This window comes from Narcine bancroftii, chromosome 9 (genome assembly GCF_036971445.1).
Source record: "Narcine bancroftii isolate sNarBan1 chromosome 9, sNarBan1.hap1, whole genome shotgun sequence".
Classification (NCBI taxonomy): domain Eukaryota; kingdom Metazoa; phylum Chordata; class Chondrichthyes; order Torpediniformes; family Narcinidae; genus Narcine; species Narcine bancroftii.
Genome location: NC_091477.1, coordinates 93,884,901 through 93,911,425, shown reverse-complemented (window position 1 = coordinate 93,911,425; position 26,525 = coordinate 93,884,901). Strand labels below are relative to the sequence as shown.

The 26,525-nt window shown below is 37.6% G+C and overlaps 1 protein-coding gene and 1 long non-coding RNA gene across 6 annotated transcripts in view; one reads left to right on the top strand and one right to left on the bottom strand.

The window, feature by feature from the left end:
* Nucleotides 1-6,909: 6,909 nt before the first annotated feature.
* ccnl1a (cyclin L1a) lies at nucleotides 6,910-25,207 on the bottom strand. 5 transcript variants are annotated; one of them, XM_069896872.1, is made up of 11 exons: nucleotides 24,626-25,194; nucleotides 24,458-24,532; nucleotides 23,851-23,960; nucleotides 15,769-15,889; nucleotides 15,618-15,682; nucleotides 11,232-11,331; nucleotides 10,954-11,058; nucleotides 10,428-10,569; nucleotides 9,882-9,996; nucleotides 9,182-9,280; nucleotides 6,910-7,700 (listed from the first exon to the last, which is right to left on the bottom strand). In XM_069896872.1, exons 1-11 carry the CDS (start codon nucleotides 24,830-24,832, stop codon nucleotides 7,352-7,354), a joined length of 1,488 nt encoding a protein of 495 aa, XP_069752973.1. In that variant the 5' UTR covers nucleotides 24,833-25,194; the 3' UTR covers nucleotides 6,910-7,351. The 5 variants fall into 5 exon arrangements, with proteins under 5 accessions (XP_069752973.1, XP_069752977.1, XP_069752974.1 ...); XM_069896876.1 differs by lacking the exons at nucleotides 6,910-7,700; nucleotides 9,182-9,280; nucleotides 9,882-9,996; nucleotides 10,428-10,569; nucleotides 10,954-11,058 and adding an exon at nucleotides 15,300-15,313 and having other exon boundaries at nucleotides 11,238-11,331; nucleotides 24,626-25,206; XM_069896873.1 differs by lacking the exons at nucleotides 6,910-7,700; nucleotides 9,182-9,280; nucleotides 9,882-9,996; ... (1 more) ...; nucleotides 10,954-11,058; nucleotides 11,232-11,331 and adding exons at nucleotides 13,509-14,887; nucleotides 15,300-15,313 and having other exon boundaries at nucleotides 24,626-25,207.
* Nucleotides 24,587-26,525, top strand: part of LOC138742456 (uncharacterized) — a 60,219-nt gene continuing 58,280 nt past the window's right edge. The window contains exon 1 of the long non-coding RNA XR_011344191.1: nucleotides 24,587-25,590. This is a non-coding gene — a long non-coding RNA (uncharacterized lncRNA). The remainder of the gene's footprint in view (nucleotides 25,591-26,525) is intronic.

Genomic DNA, 26,525 nt, shown 5'->3' with positions numbered 1-26,525 from the left:
TAATTCTTAAAGTTTGGTAGCTGTAAGCCCCCTTGTTTGTACCATTCTGTTAATTTATCTAGCGCTATCCTTGTTTTCCCCCCTTTCCATAAGAATTTCCTTATTATTTTCTTTAGCTCCTTGAAGAATTTTTCTGTTAGGTGAATTGGTAACGATTGAAATAGGTATTGTATCCTTGGGAAGATATTCATTTTAATGCAATTTACCCTTCCTATCAGTGTTAGTGGTAAGTCTTTCCAATGTTCTAAGTCGTCTTGTAACTTCTTCATTAATGGCTGATAATTTAGTTTGTATAGATGGCTGAGATTATTATCTAGTTGTATACCTAGGTATTGAATTGCTTGTGTTTGCCATCTAAATGGTGATTCTTTCTTAAACTTTGTGAAATCCACATTATTCATTGGCATTGCTTCACTTTTATTTGCGTTGACCTTGTACCCCGATACTTCTCCATATTCCTTCAATTTCTTATGTAATTCTTTTATTGATATTTCTGGTTCTGTTAAGTATACTATGACGTCATCTGCAAATAGACTGATTTTATATTCCTTCTCTTTTATTTTTATCCCTCTTATTTTATTTTCTGTTCTTATCAGTTCTGCCAGTGGTTCTATAGCTAACATGAACAGTGAGGGAGATAGTGGACATCCCTGCCTTGTTGATCTGCTTAATTTAAATTGGCTTAATATATATCCATTTACTGTCACCTTCGCCAATGGTTCCTTATATAATGCTTTAATCCAATTAATATATTTCTCTGGTAGGTTGAACCTCTGAAGTACTTTGAATAAATAATTCCATTCTACTCTGTCAAAGGCTTTCTCTGCATCTAAGGCAACTGCCACTGTTGGCGTCTTGTTTCCTTATGGATTAAGTTAATGAACTTACAGATATTGTCCGTTGTTTGTCTTTTCTTAATAAATCCAGTTTAATCTAGTTTTACTATTTTTGGTACACAGTCGGCCAATCTGTTTCCTAATAGTTTAGCTATGATCTTATAATCTGTGTTAAGTAGAGATATTGGTCTATACGATGCTGGTGTTAGTGAGTCTTTCCCTGTCTTTGGTATTACTGTAATTATTGCTGTTTTGCATGAATCTGGCATGTTTTGTGTTTCTTCAATCTGGTTCATTACTTCCAGGAGAGGAGGAATTAAGAAGTCTTTAAATGTTTTATAGAATTCTATTGGGAGTCCATCCTCTCCTGGTGTTTTATTGTTCGGTAGTTTTTTTTAATATATCCTGTATTTCCTCTATTTCAAATGATTTTATTAATTTATTTTGCTCCTCTTGCAATTTTGGTAGTTCAATATTAGCTAGAAACTCATCTATTTTGTCTTCTTTCCCTTCATTCTCAGTTTGATATAGTTGCTCGTAGAATTCCTTGAAGTTTTCATTGATCTCCGTTGGGTTATATGTAATTTGTTTGTCCTTTTTCCTTGATGCCGATACTGTTCTTTTAGTTTGTTCTGTCTTAAGCTGCCAAGCTAGTATTTTGTGCGTTTTTTCTCCTAGCTCATAATACTTCTGTTTTGTCTTCATTATGTTCTTCTCCACCTTGCATGTTTGTAGTGTTTCATATTTTATTTGTTTATCCATCAATTCTCTTCTTTTTGTTGCATCTTCCCTTATTGCTAATTCTTTTTCTGTACTTGCTATTTCCCTTTTCCAACTGTTCTATTTCCCAATTGTAGTCCTTCTTCATCTTAGTTACATAACTTATTATCTGCCCTCTGATGAACGCTTTCATTGCATCCCATAGTATAAATTTATCTTTCACTGATTCCGTATTTATTTCAAAATACATTTTAATTTGTCGCTCAATAAATTCTCTAAAATCCTGTCTTTTAAGTAGCATGGAGTTTAATCTCCATCTAAATGTTCTCGGTGGGATGTCCTCCAGCTCTATTGCTAATAACAGGGGTGAGTGATCCGATAATAATCTAACTTTATATTCCGTTTTCCTAAATCTCCCTTGGATGTGGGCTGACAACAGTAACAGGTCTATCCTTGAGTATGTTTTATGTCTACCCGAATAATATGAGTATTCCTACTCCTTTGGGTGTTGCCTCCTCCATATATCTAAAAGTTGCATTTCCTGCATCGATTTAACCATAAATTTGGTTACTTTATTCTTTCTCCTAGTCTTTTTTCCAGTTTTATCCATCTTTGAGTCCAAATTAAGGTTAAAGTCCCCTCCTATCAGTATATTCCCCTGCGCATCTGCAATCTTCAAAAAGATATCTTGCATAAATTTTTGATCTTCTTCACTAGGTGCATATACATTGAGCAAATTCCAAAATTCTGAATATATCGGACACTTTATCATTACATGCCTCCCTGCTGTATCTATTATTTCCTCCTCTATTTTGATTGGTACATTTTTATTGATTAATATAGCTACTCCTCTGGCTTTTGAATTATATGATGCTGCCGTTACGTGCCCTACCCAGTCTCTCCTTAATTTCTTGTGTTCCACTTCCGTTAGATGTGTTTCCTGCACGAATGCTATATCAATTTTTTCTTTCTTCAGTAAATTTAATAGCGTCTTCCTTTTGATTTGGTTATGTATTCTGTTAATATTTATAGTCATAGTTCAACGTGGCAATTTCATACTTTGTTTACCTCTCATTTCTGCTTCCTCACCACCACCTTTCCCCTTTTCCCAATTTCCATTTCTGTTTTCTTTTTTGAACACACTAAGACAACACTTCTAAAACATAAAATATTTCCACTATTCTCACATCTAAAATTCCCTTAACTCCAAATGTCCCGTCCCCCCCTCTCTGAGTTGCCCCTTGTCCCTTGCCGGGCAATCACAACTCCCCTCTCCATTTGGATTGTGAACCTGCTCGCAAGCGCCAACTGATTTCGCAGTGACTGTCATTCTCTCCCACCCAGCCCCCTCCAGAAAAGACTTTTATCTTCACATATAACAAAGCTCACCCTCTTAATTCCCCCCTTACTTCCTTTCTTCCCTTTCTTCCACTTCTTAGTTCTTACTTATACATTATTTTTCTTCTTTATATGAAGTTTGTCGTCATTCTTGTTCTTGTTACATCTCTTCATCTCTCTGTCTGTTTTGCAGGCGTTCTGCAAATTCTCGTGCTTTCTCCGGATTCGAGAACAGTCTGCTTTGCTGCCCTGGGATAACTATTTTAAGCACCGCTGGATATTTTAACATACATTTATAGCCTTTCTTCCATAGGATCAATTTTGCTGCGTTAAACTCCTTCCTCTTCTTCAGGACCTCAAAACTTATGTCTGGGTAGAAATTTTTTTTTTTGACCTTTGTATTCCAGTGGCTTTTTGTCTTCTCTCATTTTTTTTTCATTGCCTTCTCCAATATATTTTCTCTTGTCGTATATCTCAGGGATTTTACTAGAATGGATCTTGGTTTTTGTTGTGGCTGTGGTTTGGGGGCTAATGTTCTGTGTGCCCTTTCTATTTCCATTCCTTCCTGTATTTCTGGCATTCCTAGGACCCTGGGGATCCATTCTTTTATAAATCCTTTCATATCTTTGCCTTCTTCATCTTCCTTAAGGCCCACTATCTTTATATTGTTTCTCCTATTATAGTTTCCATTATATCCATCTTCTGAGCTAACAACTCCTGTGTTTCTTTAACTTTTTTATCAGATTCTTCCAATTTCCTTTTTAAGTCGTCCACTTCCATTTCTACGGCTGTTTCTTGTTCTTCCACCTTGTCTACTCTTTTCCCTATTTCTGTCATGACCAGCTTTAATCTACTCACTTTTTCTTCTGTACCTTTTATTCTTCTTTTTACTTCATTAAATTCTCATGTGTGCCATTCTTTTACTGCTTCCATATATTCTTCAAAAAATTTTCTATCTATGTACAGTCCATTCCCTTTATCTTCTATTTCTCTGTGCAGAGCTTGATGTTCTCCCTCTTCTTCCCCTGTGTCCACTCCAGGACATGTGTCCTCTACCTCTCTTCCTTGTATCTGTGTTTCTTCTGACTTTCTTGTTGGGCTGTTTATCTCAGTTTGCTGGGTATTTTTTTAAATGTTGTCTTGATGTTGATCCTCTTCCTCTGGGCTGGTCATCTGTTGTGTCTCTGATTTTCTGTTTTCATTCTCCTCCCTCCCGTTCCCTTTATTTTCTATATCTTCCCGCTGGGTCCTGCCGTCGGGTCTTTCTCAGCTGTTCAAGGTGTGGAGTGGAACTCCACAGCTGGTCCCCCCTCCCTTCGGTGTTGTCTTTGTAATGCGCGGTTGCGCACCTCTGTTTGGCTCCGTGAGCCATCCTTGTAGTCCTGCGTTCGGTGGGTCGCGACCCTTCGGGATTTCCACTGACCTCAGGGGATGGGCTCTTCTTTCCACGGCGGGTCCCTGCTTCTGCGTACAGATAAGGCCTTCACCTTTCTCTTCCGGGGTCTTTCCTTCTTCTTTTCTTCCTGTTGATTTTGGCTTTTCTTTCTTTGGTGCCATTTCCTCCACACCTTTAGTTTTTATTTGTTGTGGTTTGTGTGTCTGTGTTTTTGCTTTTTCTTTACTTTTTTCCTTCTTTTCTGAGAGGGCTGGTATTCTCCTATCGGTCACTACTCCATCACGTGACTCCCCCCCAATTCTACAATTTTTGATGTAGAAATTTCAGTTCTCCATCCTTCCCTTATTTGAAACTGCATTCCATTTTAAAATTTGAAAGTCCAGGTTTACTTTACAAACTCCATTTCTGTATTATATCTCCTTGCTATGACACCTAGATGCCTCTTTGAAGGCCCAAATGCCCATTTCTGCTTTTTTCTTTACTGAGAATATGTTAACCTCTTAGCTTCCTTCACTGTCTACCTGTTCCATCTATTTGCTCCTCTGATGAGACACATTGGGAAGTTTTCTCCAAATGCTTTGAATATTTCCAAATATTTAAAATTTTATACAGAACTTACTTGCCTTTCTTTGGTGTCATGAAAAAGCATGACATTGCTCTTTCAGGTAAGGGTGATATTTGTACCCTTTCAAGTCTCTGAACTTTTGAGCTCAACAATTACTAATGCTGGTATAAAATGCCTTTAAAAACTAGATAGGATTTCGCATCCAATTTGTGATATTCCTTTTATTTGTTTAGGAAGATATAGCTCACACAAGGATCATTGAGCACTATCTTGTGCACATTCAGCTTTTCTATAGCTCCAAATCACCTGGGGATTTGCACATTTCTAGCCCGTGTATAATTCGGTTCAGTCTATTACATTTTCCAAATGGCCTTTTTAATCCATGGTGTTTCAGAAGAGAAGCAAGGTCAAACCTTTAATTCTTATTGCTCACCCAAATTATCTTTCAGGTAATGCCATTATTATGTCTGTCTGCTAGTGAAATACTATTACAATGCTGAGGTGGTATTGACAGCTGCTGTGCAAAAATATATTTTGAAGATGACTCCATGACAACTTGCAAGACAAATGGATCAAAACTAAAATTGTTATAGTTGACATGAGGATAATAAAGTAAAAAAAAATGTTGGAGAAACTCAGCTGGTCATTGTCCTTTATGCAGCAAAGGTAAAAATGCACAACCAATACTTCAGGCTCAAGGTACGAAAGTGTCAGTGGGAGTCCAAACAAAAGAATGGGGGGGGGGGGGGGGAATGGCAAAGGCAGGAGATAACAGGTGAAGGGAGGAGAGACAACTGGAAAAACAGAGGGGAAAAGAGCAAACTGGTGAGCAGAAAGCCGAGACGTCAGTTGGAGTGCCAACATGTTGTTCCTCCATTCTGAAGAGGGTCAGGGCCATCGACACATGTGAGCATAACTCAGAATTGAAATGGTTGGCTACTTGGAGGTCTTTATTGTGGAGAGGGAGCAGAGGTGCTCAGTGAAGCAATCTCTAACCAGTCTCTCCAGTGTAGATACGGCCACAAGGATAATAAAGCACGGTTGGAGGGAAAACTTAAAATGTCAGACAGTTGACATGAAAGGAATAGGAGTCGAAATTCTCACGGTTGTGTTGCTGCAGGATAAATAGACCAAGCTGTATATTTTGCAGAAAGCTTTGAACTCAACATGCAAAGAATTTTTTATTTCAACCCGAGTGGCTCTTTGAACAATTGTGCACAAAATGGGGCTAAAAAATGAAAGCATGCAATTCAATGTGAACATAACAAAAAAAATTAAGATTGCACGTTTTAAAAAAGGTATTTAAGATATGCCATTTCCAATTCTACATTTTCAAAATGTTGAATTAACATCTTTCAATCCCTCCAAAACATTAAAGGTTTTCCCTCTAAAACCAATTTCATAACTTCTCAAATGTTGATTTCAGGACCTGGCTCACAAACACTACTACCCTCCTCAACCCCCTCATATGAACCATGAGGGAAATGCAGAACTTTTGAAAAAAAATTGTTTTGGGGAAAAATTTTTGATTTTCTTGGGCAGTCTTTCAACATGATAAAAAACAAGGCTTCAAGTGCTAAAGCTAGTGAGTTTTACTTTAACCTTGCTTTTTAGAAGTTAAAGAGTACAATACTTTTTCCAACACCCCAAAAACTATTCTAAACTTCAAATACTTCCCATGACTTCACCCCTCCTTCTCCATTCACTAAGTAGCTTGCATCCCAGTGATATACAAAGTGAAGCTTTTAGTACAACTCTATCACAGTTACAGCACCAACAAGGGTTCGAATTCCACACTGTAAGGAGCTTGTATGGCTGCATGAGTTTCCTCCCATCGTCCAAAATGTACCGAGGGTGTCAGTCAATTGGGTGTAATTGCAGAGACATGAGCAGAGAGGCCTGGTACCTTGCTATGTCTAAATTTAAATGGAAACCCTATACTGGTGTAATAAATTACATATGCAGGATGTGAATGGGGAATTTTATAGCTTTCAGAAATTTGAATAAAGGAGTTCATTTCATAGAAGATGAAACTACATTTGCAAGAATAAGTATTTTGTCTTTCCCAGTTATTGAACATGACAAGCTTTTTCTTTGCTTTTATTTCTGTAAAAATGACCACATGCAGACTAAAAAGAGTCTAACAAAGTAATCACCACAGTTTTAACAAATGAACTTGTTCTTAAATATACCAGTGTCCATTTTCATTGTATAAAAATAAGGTACATTTCTACAGCAATCTCCCTTTAAATTCTGTAGAATCGAGAAAAATTCAGCATACACAAATTTGTCCATGGTTAACTGTACAATGTCAAATAAAGTATTTCTATATTTCTCAAAATGTGCAAATTCTCCCTTTGTTTCTCCAGTAACGACCTCCACAGAAACCAAAAACACCTTTAAACAAACCCCTTATAAAAGAGCATAATTTACAAGTTAATACACGACACATTTAATATAATTACATTTAGGCAGTAATTTTTAAATTTAACCAATTCACCGACGATGTCTGCTGTGGCTTGAATGACTACTGCTATGATGTTTGCTCTTATGGGATCTTTCATAAGACCGCGATCGCTCATGTCTATCTTGATGATGTTCTTTGTCATGCCGTCGTTTCTTTACGGGATCACACCGATCCCTGGATTTACTACGGGTGCGCGATCTACTGTGCGATTTCTTCCTCTTGTGACTGTGTCTAACAGAAATCTTTGTTTCCTCACGATGAGGCTTTGACTTGTGTGGCGATACATGATTGTGGCGACGGCGGGGGGACACACTGCGACTATGGGACCTGCTCCTTGATCGAGAACTGTATGTCCCAGATCTGCTTCTTCTGTTGTAACTAAAGGAAACAAAGAAATGTGCAAGATTAAGAACACAGGTGCTCCCCTACTTACAATAGTCCGAATTACCAATTTTTAAAGTTACAATGGTTCGAATCTGTACTTCCAATTTCAAATTCTGATCTGTTCATGAGTTTGCGATATGCGGTACACTACTCTCTCGCATCCACACCATCCAGCAATTAATTTTAGTTCAATTTTAATTCATGCCCAGGGTGCTTTCAGTAGTGCATGTTAATGGTTTTTTTCAGTGTGGAATAAAGGTATTCAAAATTTAATTATAAAAAAATGGTAGGTGCAGTATTCTTTTTCGATTTACGATGGGCTTGCCAGAACGAAACCCCATTGAAAGTTGAGAAGCACCTATAATGGGAAGTTAAACCACTATGTTGGAGGTGCCAAGGAAGAAGAAAAACACACTCATGTACATATATACACACACTCCCTCAGACATTCATGCATTCTCAATATTACTAGTTATGAGAACACAAAGGTAAATGCTGCAAAGAAAATGCGATCTGGCAGGAAGTACTGCTATCAGCATAACTGTATCTCCTATGTCACTTCATTTAAAAAATAAACAAATAATTTTTGTATTCTCCATCTCTAACAACACCAATTAATCCATCAGACAGATAGACTCTTCATCTTAATCCCATTGCAACTTTGGCCTCAATTTGCTGATATTCCCATTATGCTAGTATTTGATTTTTCTGGGCCTGTGCTTACTGGAGTTTAGAAGCCGGGTGGGGAATATCTGGTCAAAACACACTGTATATTGTAAAGATGAGACAAAATGGACAAGGATATGATGTTTCCCCATGCTAGAGTATTGAGAGGGCACAGCCTCAAAATAAAAGGATATCCTTTTGGCAAAGATGAGAAGTTTCCTCAGTCAGACGGTTGTGAATTTGTGGAATTCAATGCCACATATGGCTGTGGAGACCATCCTTGGGTATATTCAAAGCAGATTCAATAGGTTCTTGATTAATAAGGGTTTCAAAGGTTATGGGGAGAAGGCAGAATGGGCTTGAAAGGAAAATAAATCAGATTCAATTTGAATAGCAGAGTTGATGGGCTGAATTGACTAATTCTGGTTCACATCGTATGGCCTTAACCATCCTTTCAACTTTTCTGCAACCTTAAACTAACACTTTAGCTATTTCCAGTTCTGACAAAGGGTCTCCAATACAAAGTGATCTTTGCTCAGATATCAGATACTGCTCCAACTGCAGAGAGCATTTTTAATACAAGGATTATTTCTTTATAGCCAATTTATATGTCTGAATTCAGCAATATGTATAACAGGTTGCCAAGCAACTTTTTCTTTGAGGATGAACATCAAAATTGACACTTGATTAGCAGAGTGCAGCCCTCTCAAATTTTGTCAGGTATTTCCCAATGATGTAAAGCACAAAATGCTAAAATTTGACCATTTTATAATCTCTTAAAATCACTAATCAAATAAATGAACACTCACTGCCTTCGGGGAGAATGGGATCTTGATCTTGTTCGAGACCGAGACCGAGAACGACTGATGCTCCGACTGTTTCGAATTTGTTTATTTTCTTTCCTCAACCTAAAAATTTGGGAATAAGATCTTTGAATGATATTATACAATATTTTAGAAATACAAAAATTCAACTGCCAAACATTCTACAGACCCATCATCAGGCAAGGTGCAGTAAAATTGGCAGCCTGCCACCTGACAATTTGGAAATCTCAATGGTCACATGGTTTAACATTTGCTCCAGTGAAAGAAAAAGGTGAATGGACAGGTGCTCAAACTGAAACTTATCTGAAGGCATCACTGATGACCAGATTCCAAGGATTTGCCACAACCACCGACCAGATGCCAAAGTTCTAGCTCACTCTTTAATGCTAAAGACGCTTTCATGACAGTAGTTAAGTCCTTTTTGAAGCTGTATAAAATTTTATATCAAGTTCAAATAGCATGCACACAATTGACAGGTATACCCTTACCAAAAGTAGCTTGGGCTACAAATCTCAAGGCTGTTAAGATTCAGAAAGGACTCAACTCCTGTAAGAAATACAAGTTTCTCTTTTGGAGGGGGAGGGGTCAAAAGAGGAGGAAGTGACAGAGCATTACTATTAGAATTAAAAATCTAAGCACAAAACTGGAAAAGTAAATTATAAAGCATTGAAATGTAGTAACTAACCCATTGTAAGGACTTTTATTAGAGTTCAATGGGCGATCTTCTGGTTCCTTCTTGTTGGGTTTAAGGTTCTGAATTCCAGGTGTTTTGTCTTCTGCTTTAACTTCTCTGGGTGAACCTAAAGACAAAATAAAATCATCTTCACAATGACAAACTGATTTTCAAAATGGACACATTCTTCATTTTTTTTGGTTTAAGCAAAAACCATGCAATTGAAAAGGCAAAAATATACAAGGATATGTGGTGTAGTCTATTCCCCAACAGTAAAGGAGTAGTAGACTCCGTTAGAGAAAAACTGGTAAGTTTAAGTTCAAAGGTGTCACAGCAGATCCAAGGAATTAGTTAAGAGCCAGCTGTTACTTTGCAGATTTAAAAATGAATTTAAAATTCAGATCTTCAGAATTGATTTAAAAAACCCAAATAGACAATTTTTGTTTTGAAGAAATGCCCCACGTCATTTATCAACCCTCCTAATTGTCTTCCAATATTTATCGTCTTTAGTCCAAATTGAATCGACACGTTCAACATTATTTCATTTTACATCCTTACATGGTTTAGAACCTGGAGAAAAGCCTCCCAGAGTGGAAAGGGCAGGAGTTCCATCTGGATTCAATCCTTTAGCTTTCAACTTAGCTTCTTGTAGTGCAACTTTCCTTTTTTCTACTTCCTTCTCCACATGCTCATAGTTTGGCTGTTGAAACAAAATGCCTCTTTAAATATTACAGTGTAAATCAAGCTACCAAAGAACATTACAGAATCCTATCAAAAATTCAAATGGCAAAGCCAAGCAGTCCTACAGAAATAGGGTTGATGTTGCGGTTAGTTCAATGCCTTTACAGCGCCAGCGATCTGGACCAGACCGGAGTTAGAATCCCGCGCTGTAAGGAGTTTGTATGTTCTCCCCACGCCTGCATGGGTTTTCTCTGGGGGATCTGGTTTCCTCCCACTGTTTAAAAAATTCTGGCATTTAGGTTAATTGGGGGTATATTGGGAGTAAAATTGCGTGGCATGCGCCAAACTGCATGTCGATGTCTAAATAAATAAAATGTTTAAAGACTACTTTTGTAGAACTGACCTTCTTTCGAGTATAAAGTTTTAACGTAGTCATACAGATATCTTGAATTTCCTCTTCTGTTGCACCAAAAAGCACAAACCAATGAGGGCGATTTGGCAAAACAATCTGTAAATTTAAAGAATTAAAGTTCAACAATTAAAAATGTAGCCACATTTAAATCATACTGCCATACAATTTCAATTGCTGAATTAATTCATTACTTAATTAAGTACATTTTCCCACACCAGAAAATTAAATTTACTTAAAAAGGAAATATTATTTGCCATTTCTTTACTTACTTGCAAAGCTCTAGCTGCAAGGTAGATGCAAGCACAGGCTATTGTCTCTGGCTTAAACCGAACAAATACACTTGTTCGGAGACTATCATTCATGTAGTTCCTGAAAGACAAAAATGATGCTATTAGAAGTTGAAGATTGTAAGCACACCAGAGATTTGCAAGTTTGTTTTTAATTGAAATATCATGCCACCTGACAACTTATAATTTAAAGATAAACCATGGAATTAGGCCTTTCTAGCCCACGCCACCCAAATACACCCATGTGATCAATTAACCTTTTAACCCCCATTAATCCCTGGAATATGGGAAGAAACTGGAGCACCCAGAGGAAACTTACAAAAACACAGGGAGAATGTACAAACGCCTTACAGAGTGCTGGATTTGAATCTAGATCATTGGCGCTGTAGTAACATTTGATTAGCCACTGCTCTAACCACACTGCCCAAATCTTTTGTAAAAATGAAAAAATGCCTTTATGAAATTTACAGAACATAAACCATTTCACATTTATGATTAACATGTTTACAACATCCAGCTAATTATTTTGTCGCCTTCAGACAGAACAAATATATTCTAAAAATTTCCTTAAAAAAATTGTAGCTCCTAGATTCCTAGAACAATCCAAATAAACATAACCCCACTTTCCAGAATTTATTAGGTTTGCAACATCACTTGAATCTAATTCACAAAAATGTACCCCAAAGGCCAAGGAGATTATCTTTTCAGAACTATATGGTTAACTTCCTCAGTGGGAAATAATTATCAAGGTATGTACTTAATCATGTGCAAATAACAAATGTAGTCAGATCCTGCAACAACCCTCCACTATCCAAAGAAAATGTCTGCTCCTCTGACCTCAATTACAAGACAATGAAATGTCCCAAAGACATTCATGAGTAGGACCCAACTTGCCACTATATTCACCAGCCCTTCACATAACAAAATTGTCTGCTTGGTCAACATACCAAATAGCACCAATGTCTGTGGCATTAGTGAACCATACATGCTTTCACAATCAAGAGGAAAAGTAATATACCATATATACTCATGCAATTGTCAATTTTTGAGCCCCCTCCCACAGAAAAAGGGGAAGTGACTTTTACACAGGTCATATTTTTTACCTCATGAAATTCTTGCGTCAATCAAGGTGCCGGGAGCTCAGATGGCTGGGATCAGGTGCTAAGTCCACAGTTGGGGCATCAGGTCAACCAGGGGTTTAGATAGGCCAGTGGCTGGGGGAAGAGGACCCATAATTGGGAACTCAGATGGGTGGGTGGGGCCAAAAATGGGGGTGGGGGTCGACTTTTACATGGGACATTCAAAAACACCTGACTTTTGGACCAAAGATTGGTGGGGGGGGGGGGGGGGGAGAGAAATGGAGAGAAGTGTTGACTATTACATGTTATCGACAATTATTTGATAATCTCCAAGTGTTTGTTAAGAAATTATCATCAGGCTGGAAGGATGATGTCAGCTCCATAATGGTTGCAATTTAAATAATCTTTAAATGATGACTGAGCTGCCTAATGTACATTTCAGTTCATAGACTGTCTATATGAGAATTTGATTAAATAATTTCAGATTTATTCTGACTAAAAACTCAATTTTATTACAAGGTAAGATGATCAAAAGTATTTTCATCATGTAGTGAAGCTTGTGGAAGCAGTTCCAGTGTTCCACCCCATATAGTTTGAAAAAACTATTCACAGGAACATGCTCATGCGAAAGGTTTTTCCCATTTGAAGAGTGATAAAACTTTTAGCTAGAATCTTCTGCAATACAGGAAAATGTATTAAGAAAAATTTTATATCAACAAAAAAATTGAAGTTAGATTAATTTTAATTTTGACTTTTACGAAGTGTTTTCACATTTAACAAAACAATCTAAAGTGTTATATTATATTAAGGACAAATCATATTGATATACCTAATCTGAAGCCAAATCAATGACACCCCAAACATGCAGAGAAATTTGTCATGATTTGAATAGCACAAGCTCCAAGGTAGGTAGCAGATACTAAAGCTATCCTGAAAGGGATCACTTGATTTTAAATATTCTCATGCAATTGTCAATTTTAACGTGTCATTTAACGTCCATGGTACGTTCTGTGAACTAGGACGTCATGCAATTTGGACATTGTGTGAACACCATATTGTATACCGTGTACCTGAATTGACCTGTAATATTTTCAAAAGAAAATTAAACAGACAACACTACAATACTCAAAAGACGCTCTATACACGAGATTGGATGCTGCTGCCTACGAAGCATACACTGTTCTATGGTAATTTTTTTATTTTTATGTAGGGAAAATTCACATTAAAATAACAATAGAAAGTACAGTACATACATAAGCCAGCAACACAAGTTTCTTATGACTATCAAGACATATAATAGGTTACATATGTACTGTACCATTAAACACCTGGCAACGCAATAGCTTTGTAACCTTATGGAACCACGGACGTATACACGGTCAGACATCGGCCGAAAGGAAATTATGTGGCGCATGACCTTAATTTTATGTGGCAGACATAGAATGGAAGTGGAATGGGTAATTACATCAAATGTATACCACCCCCCTCCAAAATATGTAGCACATTTCCACAGCCAAAAACCAGTTTGGTATTTTAAACATATACAAGACAGAGACAGACAGACACACATACAGACAATGGCTGAAAACAAGTGTTCTACTCTGGCCCAATGAATACTGTTTGTTGATCTGTGGTACAAAAATCATACTTCCAACGAGAAGATTTTCACTTAATTTCACAGTTCCAGCAGTTGCAATTTGATGCAGTCCAAGCCAAATAAACTTCAAACACCAATAGTTCTGGTTCTTCATTGTTTTTTTTTTTAAAAAAAGCTCATCAGATTTTTATTACTGCTTTAATTATAACATTAGGAATATCAACTATCTAACATTGGAGTTATTTTCAGTGTAACCATTGCAGGATTTTATGCATTAACATTAAAAAGACAGGGAAATTGAATCCATATCTGACAAGATGAAATCAACTTTGCACTGAAAGTACAGGTCCCAATCATATAGTGGGCATGGATTAATTTATTTCAGGGCTAAAAAAAACTTCAAAAGCCTGTGTGCATTGAACCAGGATTTGAGAGTGCTGAGGCCAAAAGTGTTCCCTTCCAAAGGCTTCCTAGTTGTAGAGATTTGGATGTGGAGCTCAGGATGCCAATGGATTGAACAGAGGTCTGCAGGAGGCAAATCCAAAGGACTCTCTTTTGATTCTCTTTTTCTTATTGTAAAAGGTGCCGGGCAATATTAATGGCGACTCTTTGTCTGTCTTACGACAGATAAAAGAAAATGAGGTAATATTACATTTTCTGTATTATAACATGACAATAAAGAAATCTTGAAATTATCCAATTCCTCTCTTTTGGCTGTAGAATTGCATACAAGAATGAAGAATTTAGAACAAACAATTATTTCACTTATGCAAGTAAAAGGTTAGCATCAGCTCATGGTGCACCTACAATTCAAGTTTGGCACCCATATCATTAAAGCCATCTCATCTTCAGATTTCTTGAGCTACAATTACTTCAAACTACATGCCCTAATTCAAAACTGATAGAAATATCCAAGAAATTCTTAGCATTGGAAGTCTAACCATGGGTTGCTTGAATCTGGTCTGTAAAAAAAAAAAAATCTAAGATTATCAGTTATTATAAGCATGTTGCAATTTTTTTTCCCACGTGCACAGTAAAGCTAAATATTGAGAGTTCACGGAAGCAATTTCCTTCCACATGCTATATAAAAAAAAATCACATTCTAAAACTTAGCCAACTAGAAACGTTAGATAAATGTTACTGCAAGTGCACTTATTAAACATCCATTTTCACAAGTCAAATACAAATCCTTCATAACCCCGCCAGAACTAGATGATGTTGCCAGATGTTTTGTGACCATTGCAGCGAATAGCTGTCTCGGACAAGAGCTTGAACTGGATTGGCTGAAGGGGCAGCCAATCAAAGGCCCTCCTGAGGTCATGTAGATGAGAAGCTGAGTTCAGAGGGCAGAGTTCTTTGAGTTCTATGACTTACCATCATGGACTACCCTTTAATTAAAAAGAGTAGAAAAAAAAGAACAAAGTTAATTGAGTTCTCCTTTACCAGAGCAAACAAGCAAGCCATGAAAACAGTATACAAGAAACAGTACCACATCCTTGAAGGATTTACAGCATTAAGCAATGCACATCCAAAACATTGCTGTGTTGCAAAGTGCCTGAAACACCATTTTTGGTGTGGATACAACAAAGATTAATGTCAGGTCATTTTAAGCTTAAAATTAAGCTGCAAAATGCAGAATTTTAATTTTTGATACTGTTTTCATGGCTATTATAAATTAAAGAAGCAACTTACCACGCTGTCTGGACAAGAGTTTGATTCCGTTCACAATCAAGAACTTGAAGATACATAAAAATTATCTGTTGGGACAAAGAAAGTTCTTTACAAAAATCTGTATTTGAATTCCAGCTTTAACTAATTTGAGTGCAACAATCAAAGAACTTGCCTTGTGTGGATGCTTTACATGAACGCAGAATCCTAATTCTTTCAGGATTCGTCTTTCTGCTTTGATCACTTGGTTTTTGGTATTAATGTAGTTTTGATCAAGTATCAGTGGTGTTGGACTCCTGGTTTAAAAAACAAAATCAAAACTATTTGCAAATCTAAAAAAGCAAACTTTTGAAATTGGCTTCTACTTCTCTAAAAGGGAACTTTCTTCCCCTTCCAACCAACCATTGGAAGAAACTCCTGTAACTGCATCCAAAGCCTTGGTCTTGTGCTGTCCATTTCAAATTGAAAATTATTAAAATGTCAAATAACTTGTTTGGCAGTTACCACCAGTCACAGGGGATGGGGTGGGGTGGGGGGGGGGGGGTGGTGGGGAGGAATACACTAGGGTCAACTCTAGCCAAGAAGATTAGAATGTTAAAATGGATAAAGGATTTAGTTATTCCTGTTTAAAAAAAGTTACATTAAGATTTTAGTTCAATTCAAGACAAGCACATTAATGTTAACTATTCTTTACATTACAATTTACAGATCAAATTCTAGAAAAACTAAATGTTTAAGGCTGATTTGTACAAGAAACCTGCCAAAAAAGCCCTGATGGGGCATCTTGAAGCAAATTTTATGATAACATATTGAAATAGAACTTGCATATTCTCACAATAGCCTGAAATGTAAACTATTTCCAGTATTAAAATTGAAAGCAGCTATAACCAGGTTCTCAGTTCTAAGGAGGAAGACCAAAAATCCAAACGAAATATAGTATGATCGATACAAAACCTACATCCCTGAGCCACACTTGCCTTACATATCCATTTAATTTATAGATGCACAAAAAAATAAGTATAGGGGTAGACAAGAACATTCAATACAATCATGACTGATCATACAACTTCAGTACCCCACTCCAGGTTTCTCTCTATTCCCCCCTGATCCTGTTAACCCAAAGTGCTACACTCATTTTCACAGTATTCATTTGGAATACTGTATCTAATGAACTGGCCTCAACAACTTTGCAATAGGGAGTTCAACAAGTTCAGAACAGAGTCAACAAGTTTCCCCATATTGCAGTCCAAGCTGGCTTATTTCTTTTCCTTAAACTGCAATCCCTTCTTCTGGATTTCCTCAACATCGGGAACATTCTTCTTGCAACTAATATGTTTAGTCCTCATCCTCAATTCCAATGAACATAACCCTAATCTATCTAGCCTTTCTTCATGCCAGTCCTGCCATCTTGATTACCCTTTAAACCAATTCAAACCACCTTCAAGTATTTATTTCAGTGCAATGACTTAGTTCACTGGTTACTGAAACAAAGCACAATTGCCCAGGACAAAGCAGTGAACCACCAGGCTATCCCGATGGCAGTGACAAAAATATTTGTGTAACTTATTCAAATAGAGCACAAATATGTTACAATTCATAAATAAGCACAGCAATCCTCTTGTGTTTCTACTCCAATGTAATCTTTACTTTTCTTGTATCACAAGGACCCAATTATCCAATACATTCCACAACAATGTGTAGAACAATAATTCAGGAACAAAAATACTTTAAATTTCTTTCCCCTTTCAAATTACACAATGCAATTTCCTATATTCCTTTCTACATCTTTATGACTGCACAATCATGTGTATGAAAAATGAATGGTCAGTGCTTTAGTTTTGCAGGCAGCAGTTGGCGCAACATCTTTACAGCACCAGCAATTTAGACTTGAATAGTCTATAAGACGTTGGTAATATTCTTGCCATGTCTGTGTGGGGTTTCCCTGTGTAGGTTAATTGAGTGCAAATTGGGAAGCACAGACTCGTGGGCCAAAATGACCTGTTACCGTGCTATACATCTAAATTTAAATGAACTCGAGCTCCAAAATCCATTTGCTGGTATATGCAAGAAAGCTTCATGCAATAAACTGATCAGTGCTTTAATGACATCCATAATTCAATGGTGTAAAGGTCACCAAATCCATTAGGAATAGACAATTAGTATAGAGAAATCAACAAAAACATCACCATAGTATACAAAATCTTTAGATCTCCCCCTCAAAAAAAATTGAGCCAAGAGTTACATAGACCCTAAAAAAACTTGTAAAAGATTTAGATTTAAGAGATGATGTAGAAGAGCACTCAGGAAATGCAACAGGGGAAATAGATCAATGGAAACTTAAAGGTACGACTTCGCATCACAAGCACCTGCTCCCTGGAAAATGTGTGCAACTCTAATAAACCCCTACCCATTTTAGCAAACTGAACATTTTCTTACCACTTCACACATTAAGGAATTCAGTACACAAAAAGTACCAGAAAAACTCAGCAGGTCATACAACATTCAAAGAAAGTAAAAGGTAATGGACTTTTCTGGCCCAAGCCCTTTTTTTCCGAAAGGGCTCAGGTTTGAAACATTACTACCTATTTACTTTCTATGGACGCTGCATGACTTGCTGAGTTTCTCCAGCACTTGTGTACTGCACCAGACACCAACATCTGAAAATATTCTGGTTTACATGAATTTATGGATTGTTCTTCATAACACAATGGGCACCATTTGAGAGAAAAATTTACCAAGTCAATCCACACACTTGTGTATTATATACCTCCACAACTTCCTGCAAGTAATAAAAATGATCTTTAATCCTTTCCAACTGTATCTATTTTGGATTAGTATTATCCTAACATTAGATATTATGTTTCAAAGCACTCATATCTGCAAAATAACTTTTGAATATGCTTAAAACCTGCAAAATCATTATCTAATATTAAAGTACCGAACGCACACTCACCTGATAACTAGAGCGACGATGAGTGATGGTCAAGATAATGGCATCCAATTCTAAACAATTAGACACTAGTTTATGAAAAGTTTCATTAAAAGCAATCTCAATCAATTTCATATTTACTTGTTTTATTTTGACAATTTCTTTTGATTTCAAAAAGTGGGCAAAATCACTTTCTTTTTTATTTTCAGAGTTTAGAAATTCAAATAGCTGAAGTGCACCAATAATCATCAAATCCAATGATGGCAGTCCTTCTGTACTCTGAAAAGTATTGTAGTTACTGAATGTTTAAAAACTAGAGGGTTGGAAATGTATTTTATTTCCAAAAAATTCGAGATGATCGTAGATTTCTATTGCTAAGCTGCTCCCCCAATTGAATCAGATCAGTTATTTTCTCTTTTAATCCTTTTCTTTCCCTATTTGGAGCAAGTCAACTGATTTAAATTTGTCCTTATTGAAAGATGAGCTAGATGGAAGGATGCTCTCCCTCCTACACACTCATTGATATCTGAAGCATACTTGACTCTAGGGGGGGAAAAAGATCCTCTACTAATGTAATGAAATTTAACTTTTAAATTTTATGGGGCCCTTTCCTTGATTATTTTCAGAACAAGATTATTTTATGGTTTGGTCATCCTCTTTCATGCATTAATGGAATATTTATGTTTAATCATAAATTCACAATGGAGGGGTTAGATCATTAGACTTTTGCTTTATATACAATTTTTTTTCCTATGTAATATACACACATATATAGATACACAAAACTCAAAATATTGTAAGTTATTTTCTTTTTTACTGGATCTAAAAAATATATATCTGCCTAGGTAAATTATAGACCCAATTAATGCACCAAACAAAAAAAACTGGATCATAAAAGAACCAACAATCTAAAACTCATTTTCTGGACTAAAGGGTATCTGCATCATCAAAGAACCAGAGGTTTATCAAACAATGGGATCATCCACCAGCAAAAGTTGTTATTTTGATGGATGGCAGCAAATGAAAACAAACCAGTTGCCATGAATGTTGAAAGCAATGCATGGACTAAAAATTAAGATAAAAATAAATTTCATTCATCTAATAAACCATATTCTGCGCTATGCTCCCTGAAAAGCATTAGCTTTGCATGCAAACTTTATCTGTCAGAATTCTTCCAATCTATTTGATGATTCAGTTGGGGCACCTCCCAGACAGCTGTATCTTTGCTCCTTAGCCTTACTGCAAATAACTATGACAAATACAAACTGTTTTCTGAGCCCTTGAATCCTGTACAGTAGCAGTTGTATCACTTAAATAAATTCACTACGTATCAGCCCATGTGAAATTATTTCTCATGTTTATCTCATGATTATCAAGCCATCTTGTATCCCATAAGACAACAGAATATCAAGTCCCATTATTGCTCTACTTTCTAGTCAAGAATTTTGTGAAAAGGACTGTATTAGGTTTTAAACAATCCAGCAGTAAACTTTATGCTATTAAATCCCTCAAAAAGCAACTGGTGCAATGAATGTGTGGGACTTTAGATTTTGCCAAATCCATTGTATTATTCCAATTTTGCCATGGGCCTGATTGTGATCCTATTCAGAAATGTATTCAACTTAACTCTGATCTTGTAAATGTTTTCTATTCCAAAGCCAACATACACACTTATTGGCTTGTTCTCCCCAACATACATCCCCAAATTTCCAGTTTCTGGAGCGGATTGCATATTAAATGTAAGCTTGCCTGTCTGAACTCTGCAGGGATGATGTGAAAAGTTGGTATTAACCTTCAATGACTACATTTAGGATTTATTTACTAATAAAGATTATTCTTCAGGAACGAGTATTTAAGATACTAAAATTCTATTAGAAATGCAATTAAAAAGGATAATCACAAAACAAGCCATCAAATCATTCAGGAGTTATAGTTGGACGGAAAGGACACCATAAATGTAATTCAAGACATTCCAAGTATAATTATAACATGTCTGCCATCAATTGAAAATAATTTTAAATATTGAATATATCACTCATCCAGCACAAACAGGTCACTAAGGCTCAAATTAATACATCTAAAACAGAATGCAACTCTGCAGAATTGCATTCCATCTTATTTCAATTTGTGCCCTCCCCTGCTTTGTGCTGAATTTCAAATACAACTACAGAATTGACATACAACAAAACCATTTGTAACAATGCTGCAGTTATAGCACAAATATATCCTACAACTTACCAAAACAATTCACATGCATATGAATTACCATGAAGTGTTTGAAAAGGTGTGTAAACAGCACCTTTTTGAGTGAAATTAACATACAGAATTTGATACCTGTGACATTAATTAGTGGAGGATACTACATGGACAGAAACTAATAAAACTAGCAATGGTTTGGAACCATTAAATAACTGATAATGTTCTCAATGTACCGTTAGAACTGTCTGTTCTTCCAATAAATTCTGGACCAATTACCTGAACCAAAAGTCTGGCAGTTTCACATTTCATCCAAGCAGCAGGTATCACAGCTGATGTCCTGAAGCAGGAACAAAACCTGATCTGCCATTCAACACTCTCATGTCTCATCTCTGCTGGGCTCAACTCCTCTTCCCGATAATGCTTTCTCCCCCCTATTTATTACCACTTACTAACGACCTGGCTGTGATACCATGTCCCCTTAATCAGTATATTCCACTGGCAGAAACAACTTAACATCAACCCTGACATGCTTCATTAGAATCTTGTATACTTCAATAAGTTTTCCTCTCAAACCAAATTCAAAGAAATAAAATCCATCTGACATCTCAAAAGGACCCATTCATCTCAAGAATTAGCCTCTAATATTACTATTTAATTATCTAAACCAAAACTGCAGTATCCCAGATGCAACCTTGTTGTTGTGCAAGCTTACATTGTAAAATGCATATAATAAACTCATCAAGAACAATCAGTGTTACAAAGCTTCTCTTTCTTAAACATTTGCCACAAAGGCCAGTGTGCTGTTTGGCTTATAAGGCAAGCTGCTACAATTCTGGACCTAATTATTTTCAGGAACTTTAAAATCAGACCATATCTAACATCTTAAGGCAAGGCACCTACATTTTTTTTCTTCAAAGATAAACATTGCCATTCTTTAAATGAATTCCTGTCTCCCATTCTAAATAGCTACTCCTATATTTTAAATTATTGTAACCGTAAAGTCAAATTGGTTTATGGAAGTGCAAGCTAGTACATTATTACAAAAATTCTTCCCTTGTTTTCAAAACTTTTGGAAGATAAAAATATATTTAAACAAATACATTTGTTTAAATACATTTTTATGATCTCCATTAGCACTTTGGTTCAAACTTACAGGATCCCTAATATAATAGGAAAAGATGGATTCATTTTACTTTGAGTTTTGAGTGTGTTAACTTTTGTCTTTCAGAGTAGACAACTAAAACCAAGGCAAAAATGTGATGGTACCACCTGGACAGCAAAGACAAAAAGCTGAGAATCAAGTACAGGAGTTCCTTGGTTTTAATAGTTCTGTGCCCAACCTTCCAAAGCCCCGATTCCAGTGACCCGTTCAAAGAGCACTGGTTCGCCATCGGGATCAAACAGTACTTCTTATTTTCACTGTTGTCGTGTCGACAGCTTCATCTTTACGTACCATTCCACATCACCCAGTCTTTGGTAAATGTAGTTGGTCGCTGTTAGGTTGGTTGCAAGGGAAAAAAGAATAAAAGTCAATATTGCATTTTAACTTAATGCACAATAGTAAAAACGATCATCGTAAGAGACCCAAGAGCAATTTTACATGATGACATGCATCTAATCTGGTGCAGTTTGAATCAACCAATTGTTTCGTGCACTAATCTTAGTCTTTTGAAGTAATAATAATTAATTACATTTTAATAAATACATTCTTAATGCAATCAGTAAAATCAACAAGTTTTTGTTATTCCACTACGTCTTGTCATCCCCACTAGGTGTTAATTATAATGTTCTGTTGATTAAGTCTGAAGAGATTGCATCCCCTCCCCCAAAAGCCAAGGAGTAATTTGTCGCATTGAATCATCTTTATACACTACTTTGAAAAGTGAAGCGTGGAATTAAATTTTAAACAATCAAATAGTGTAAAAATATAGTAATTTACACAAAAAATGCAACATCAATTTCTTACATAGCAATTCACACTTTAGAAAGTCAGGTGATATTTGGAATTTCCTGATCCATTTGCAAGTGTATTTTGTATCCAGAGCAGTATTAAAGTCAATATAATGTTGCACCCATTTGGGTTTGCGTTGCTTTAAGCTATACACATGGGCCTCTTCCAACATGGGAACAGCATCACAATGTTACATCACAAGTGATGCACAACTTAGTGAGTATCTAAATCTCTTGAGGTTTTTGTAAAACTTGCAACTACTTGACTTTCCACAATATACCATAAATTTATAAATTTTAGTGAGAACTATACAAGCAAATTTCAAGGGTCGAGTTCCAAGAGACAACGCTCACAACTCCTTTGTTCAATGTGAAAATTGAGAGCACATATTTTAGACTAAGTATTATTAAGTTATACAACTGGAGTGAGTGCAGTTAACAGAAGGAAATCCAGTCTCCCTCTAACAGCAAATCTCCTGCTTAGTGCCAGAAGCACATTTACCCCTCATTGTAATATGCCAAGGAGTAAACAAAAATACTAATAGCAATAGTAAAAAGTGACATTGCTATGAAATAAGCTAAAAATTCTTGCTAAATTATTTATATCTTATAGCTATACATTTAGAAAGCAGCACGAAGAAAAAAAATAAATAGATTAAGTCATAAAGCTAACTAGTTTTTAGCAAGTTTAAAATTTTATTCCCAAACTAATTCAAAGAAAATTCACCCTGATTCAATTGCAAAATGCTACCAATTTCAAATTCATAACTTTGTTCTTAAAAGTGACTCACCCTGGAGTATATTTTTGTTAGACCACTTGCACCATATAACACTGTTCACTGGCACATTTAGACAGTTAGCATTAATAAGAAGTTTAGTCACAACCATATCAGCTAACCCTAGAGCATATTCCATCACGAATTCCCATCACAAATGGGATTCCTTGTCCCATTTCCCCCCCCCCCCCAATAAATGGGTCCATGTACTCAAGTTTTATGTTGTAACGCTAAATCAGTGCAGGATAGGGAGGGAGTGAATTTTAGACGAAATGGGTCTGTACAACTCATTATATTCCCCATTCAGCTAACCGAGATCCAGTGCAACCGAAAAGACTTCTGAAAGTTTGCATATGTTAAGGAATCATTTGCAACGTTACTGGAGCTGAAGAAAGAGGCTTACCTTTTGCCTCTCAGCTGACGCAAATGGTGGAATACATTTATCACATCTCTCACTCGACGGGGTGCTTCTTCGATTTTTGACGCAAGATTGATACAAGCCATGGCGACAATCTGAAAAGTAATCACACTGAGTATTGGGATCGACTTTGGGACGACCTATTTAGAACTGAAAAAAAACCCCAAATGGTATAACAGACGTTATTAATTTAAAGAGCAATTCTTTGACCCTGTTCTTCAAGCCTATTACTAACACAAGTTCGTCACTCAAGAATGACTCAACTTTCACAAGTAGGCCTCAAAGCCGAGTCTCACATAGTGCAGTTTGTTTTTGCCAAAGGGACATTTTAAAAAAAAACCCAAGGACGAAGTATTTCACAGAAAGGGCCAAGATGAAATGTGGTCACTCGACCCCCATCGAGTTAAATAACCTTCTTAACACCACACAAGGAAAGGCAGACATTTCGAGTTTAGTTTTAAAAAAGATGAAACGTTGTGGAGACGTGAACGTCATCGAGTTCATTAGGTAACCGTACAAAGCGTCCGGGATATGGGCGGCTCGGGAGTTTCCGGCCGAACGGGAGGAGGCCGCGGGTCTCACGGCCACTCACCTCGAAACTGTGCTTGACGAAGGACTTGGAGAAGAAAAACCGCTGGAAGAGGACCTGCGCCGTCGCCATGGCCACCTGCGGGGAGAGAAGGACGGGGTATTAGGAGGGGGAGGGGGGGGAAGGGGGTGGGTGCGGCCCAGAGCGCCCTCCCCGAGGCCCGGCACCAACCTGGGGCAAGCGCAGCAAGATGCCGGCCGACTGGATGAGCTCGCAGCCCAGGATCCGCAGGTCGGTCTCCACCTCCAAGTCCAGGCCGTCCTGCATGGACGGGGTGGGCGACAGCTTCTCTTCAGGGATCAGCGAGTTGTCGATGGTGAGGAAGACGGCCGAGTAAACCTTGTCCCCGATCAGGATGCCCTCACTCGGCGCCGCCATTTCGTCTCACACGGCAGGAGATAAAATGGAAAATGCATGCGCTCCGGCGCATGCGCACCACGGAGCCGAACTCCGCCCAGAGAAACGTGCTATGTCGCAGCGCGCTCCGCAATCGAAAGCCGAAGGGGGGGGGAGAAAAAAAAGCCTAAACTGGCGACCAAAGATAAAAAAAAAATTCGATAGGGAGCGACGCCTGTAGATTATAAAACTGCTCCTAATTATGCTTCCCAAAAAACTAACACTTGCCTGTGGGGGGGGTTGGGAGATTTCGAAACCGCTGAGGGGAATTCCTGCCTCCTCACTTCCCTTTGCGGAAAGAGCGGAGCCCGGAACTTGTTTCTCCGTCGGCGCGTTCTGTGCCCGTGACGTCACCGCAGGCCCGACTTTTTGTGACGCGCAGGTTGGGGTGGGCGGGAGGTAGCCAATAGGAGTTGAGGCGAAAACTAGGGCCGTTGTCCTGTTGACCGGGGCGGCCGTGCAGTTGCGCCATCTCCCGTGTTTTCCCGGAATCCGCAGAGTTTCCCCGCTGTGGAAGTTGGGCAACGTCATGTTCGAGGAGAGCTCCCTCGCCGAGCCAAAATAGCGAGAGGAGTGCATCAGCAGGGTTTTTATTGCCATTCCCATCGAGCAATAACATTTAAACCGGCAACGAATAAAAGGCAATTGAGCGGGGGCTGTTGCTTCTTTCGTGGCCCTTGACACAGCCGCTGAGTTCCACAGTGATCGCCATTTTCCCGGCATGCATGCTGTGTAAAAAGGTCAGGACCGGAATGAGGGAGCCATTCCTGTTCCGATGTTTTACCTCCTAGACCCCCAATAAGTTCCGCAGAACTCCTGCAGTTTAAGTCAATGGTTCTCAACCTTTTTATTTCCACTCACATCCCACTTTAAGTAATCCCTATGCCATCGGTGCTCTCTGATTAGTAAGGGATTGCTTAAAGTGGAAAGAAAAAGTTTGGAAACCACTGTTATAATCGTACCTAATTGACTTGTTATGTGCATTGTTTCATAACTCCAAAATAAATGGGCCATTGACAATTTTTCCTCAAGCCAAATATTTCAGTAACAATTGGGTCCAGAGCAGTGAATCTCAACCTTCCCTTCCCGCCCACATACCACCTTAAGCAATCCCTTACTAATCACAGAGCACCAATGGCATAGGGATTACTTAAAGTGGGATGTGAGTGGAAATAAAAAGGTTGAGAACCACTGATCTAAAGGCAATCCAAGAACAAGCTAAAAAACAGGATGTATCAATGAGGGGCTTTGCAAGTCCTGCCTCTTTAATTCCACACTGCTTGTGTACTGTCTAAACTCTCATAAGGAAACAGATTTCAAATTCTGGTCATTTAGTGTGTAACTGACCAATGTTGAACCTCTGACATTCTTCAGAATGGTAAATCCACACAAATTCTATCTTTTATTAAAAAAAAACAATTGTTAACTGGCTGTGTTTCCCAAACTAAGAAAGGCAGGAAATAACCTCTGACAATGAAGTCTGTATTCTTTTGTCATCTTGTCATCTTGTGGAGGGGTGCATGAGTACAACATAGCGTAGGAAACAGAACCTGGAGTCAGTAGTTTAGTCCATTCTTAAGTCTCTGTTAATGTCGAGGGCCGCTTTCCTGCATCAGCTCTGTAATATTTGATTCAATCAACTCTGCTGAATATACTAAATAAATGAGGCCCTCGG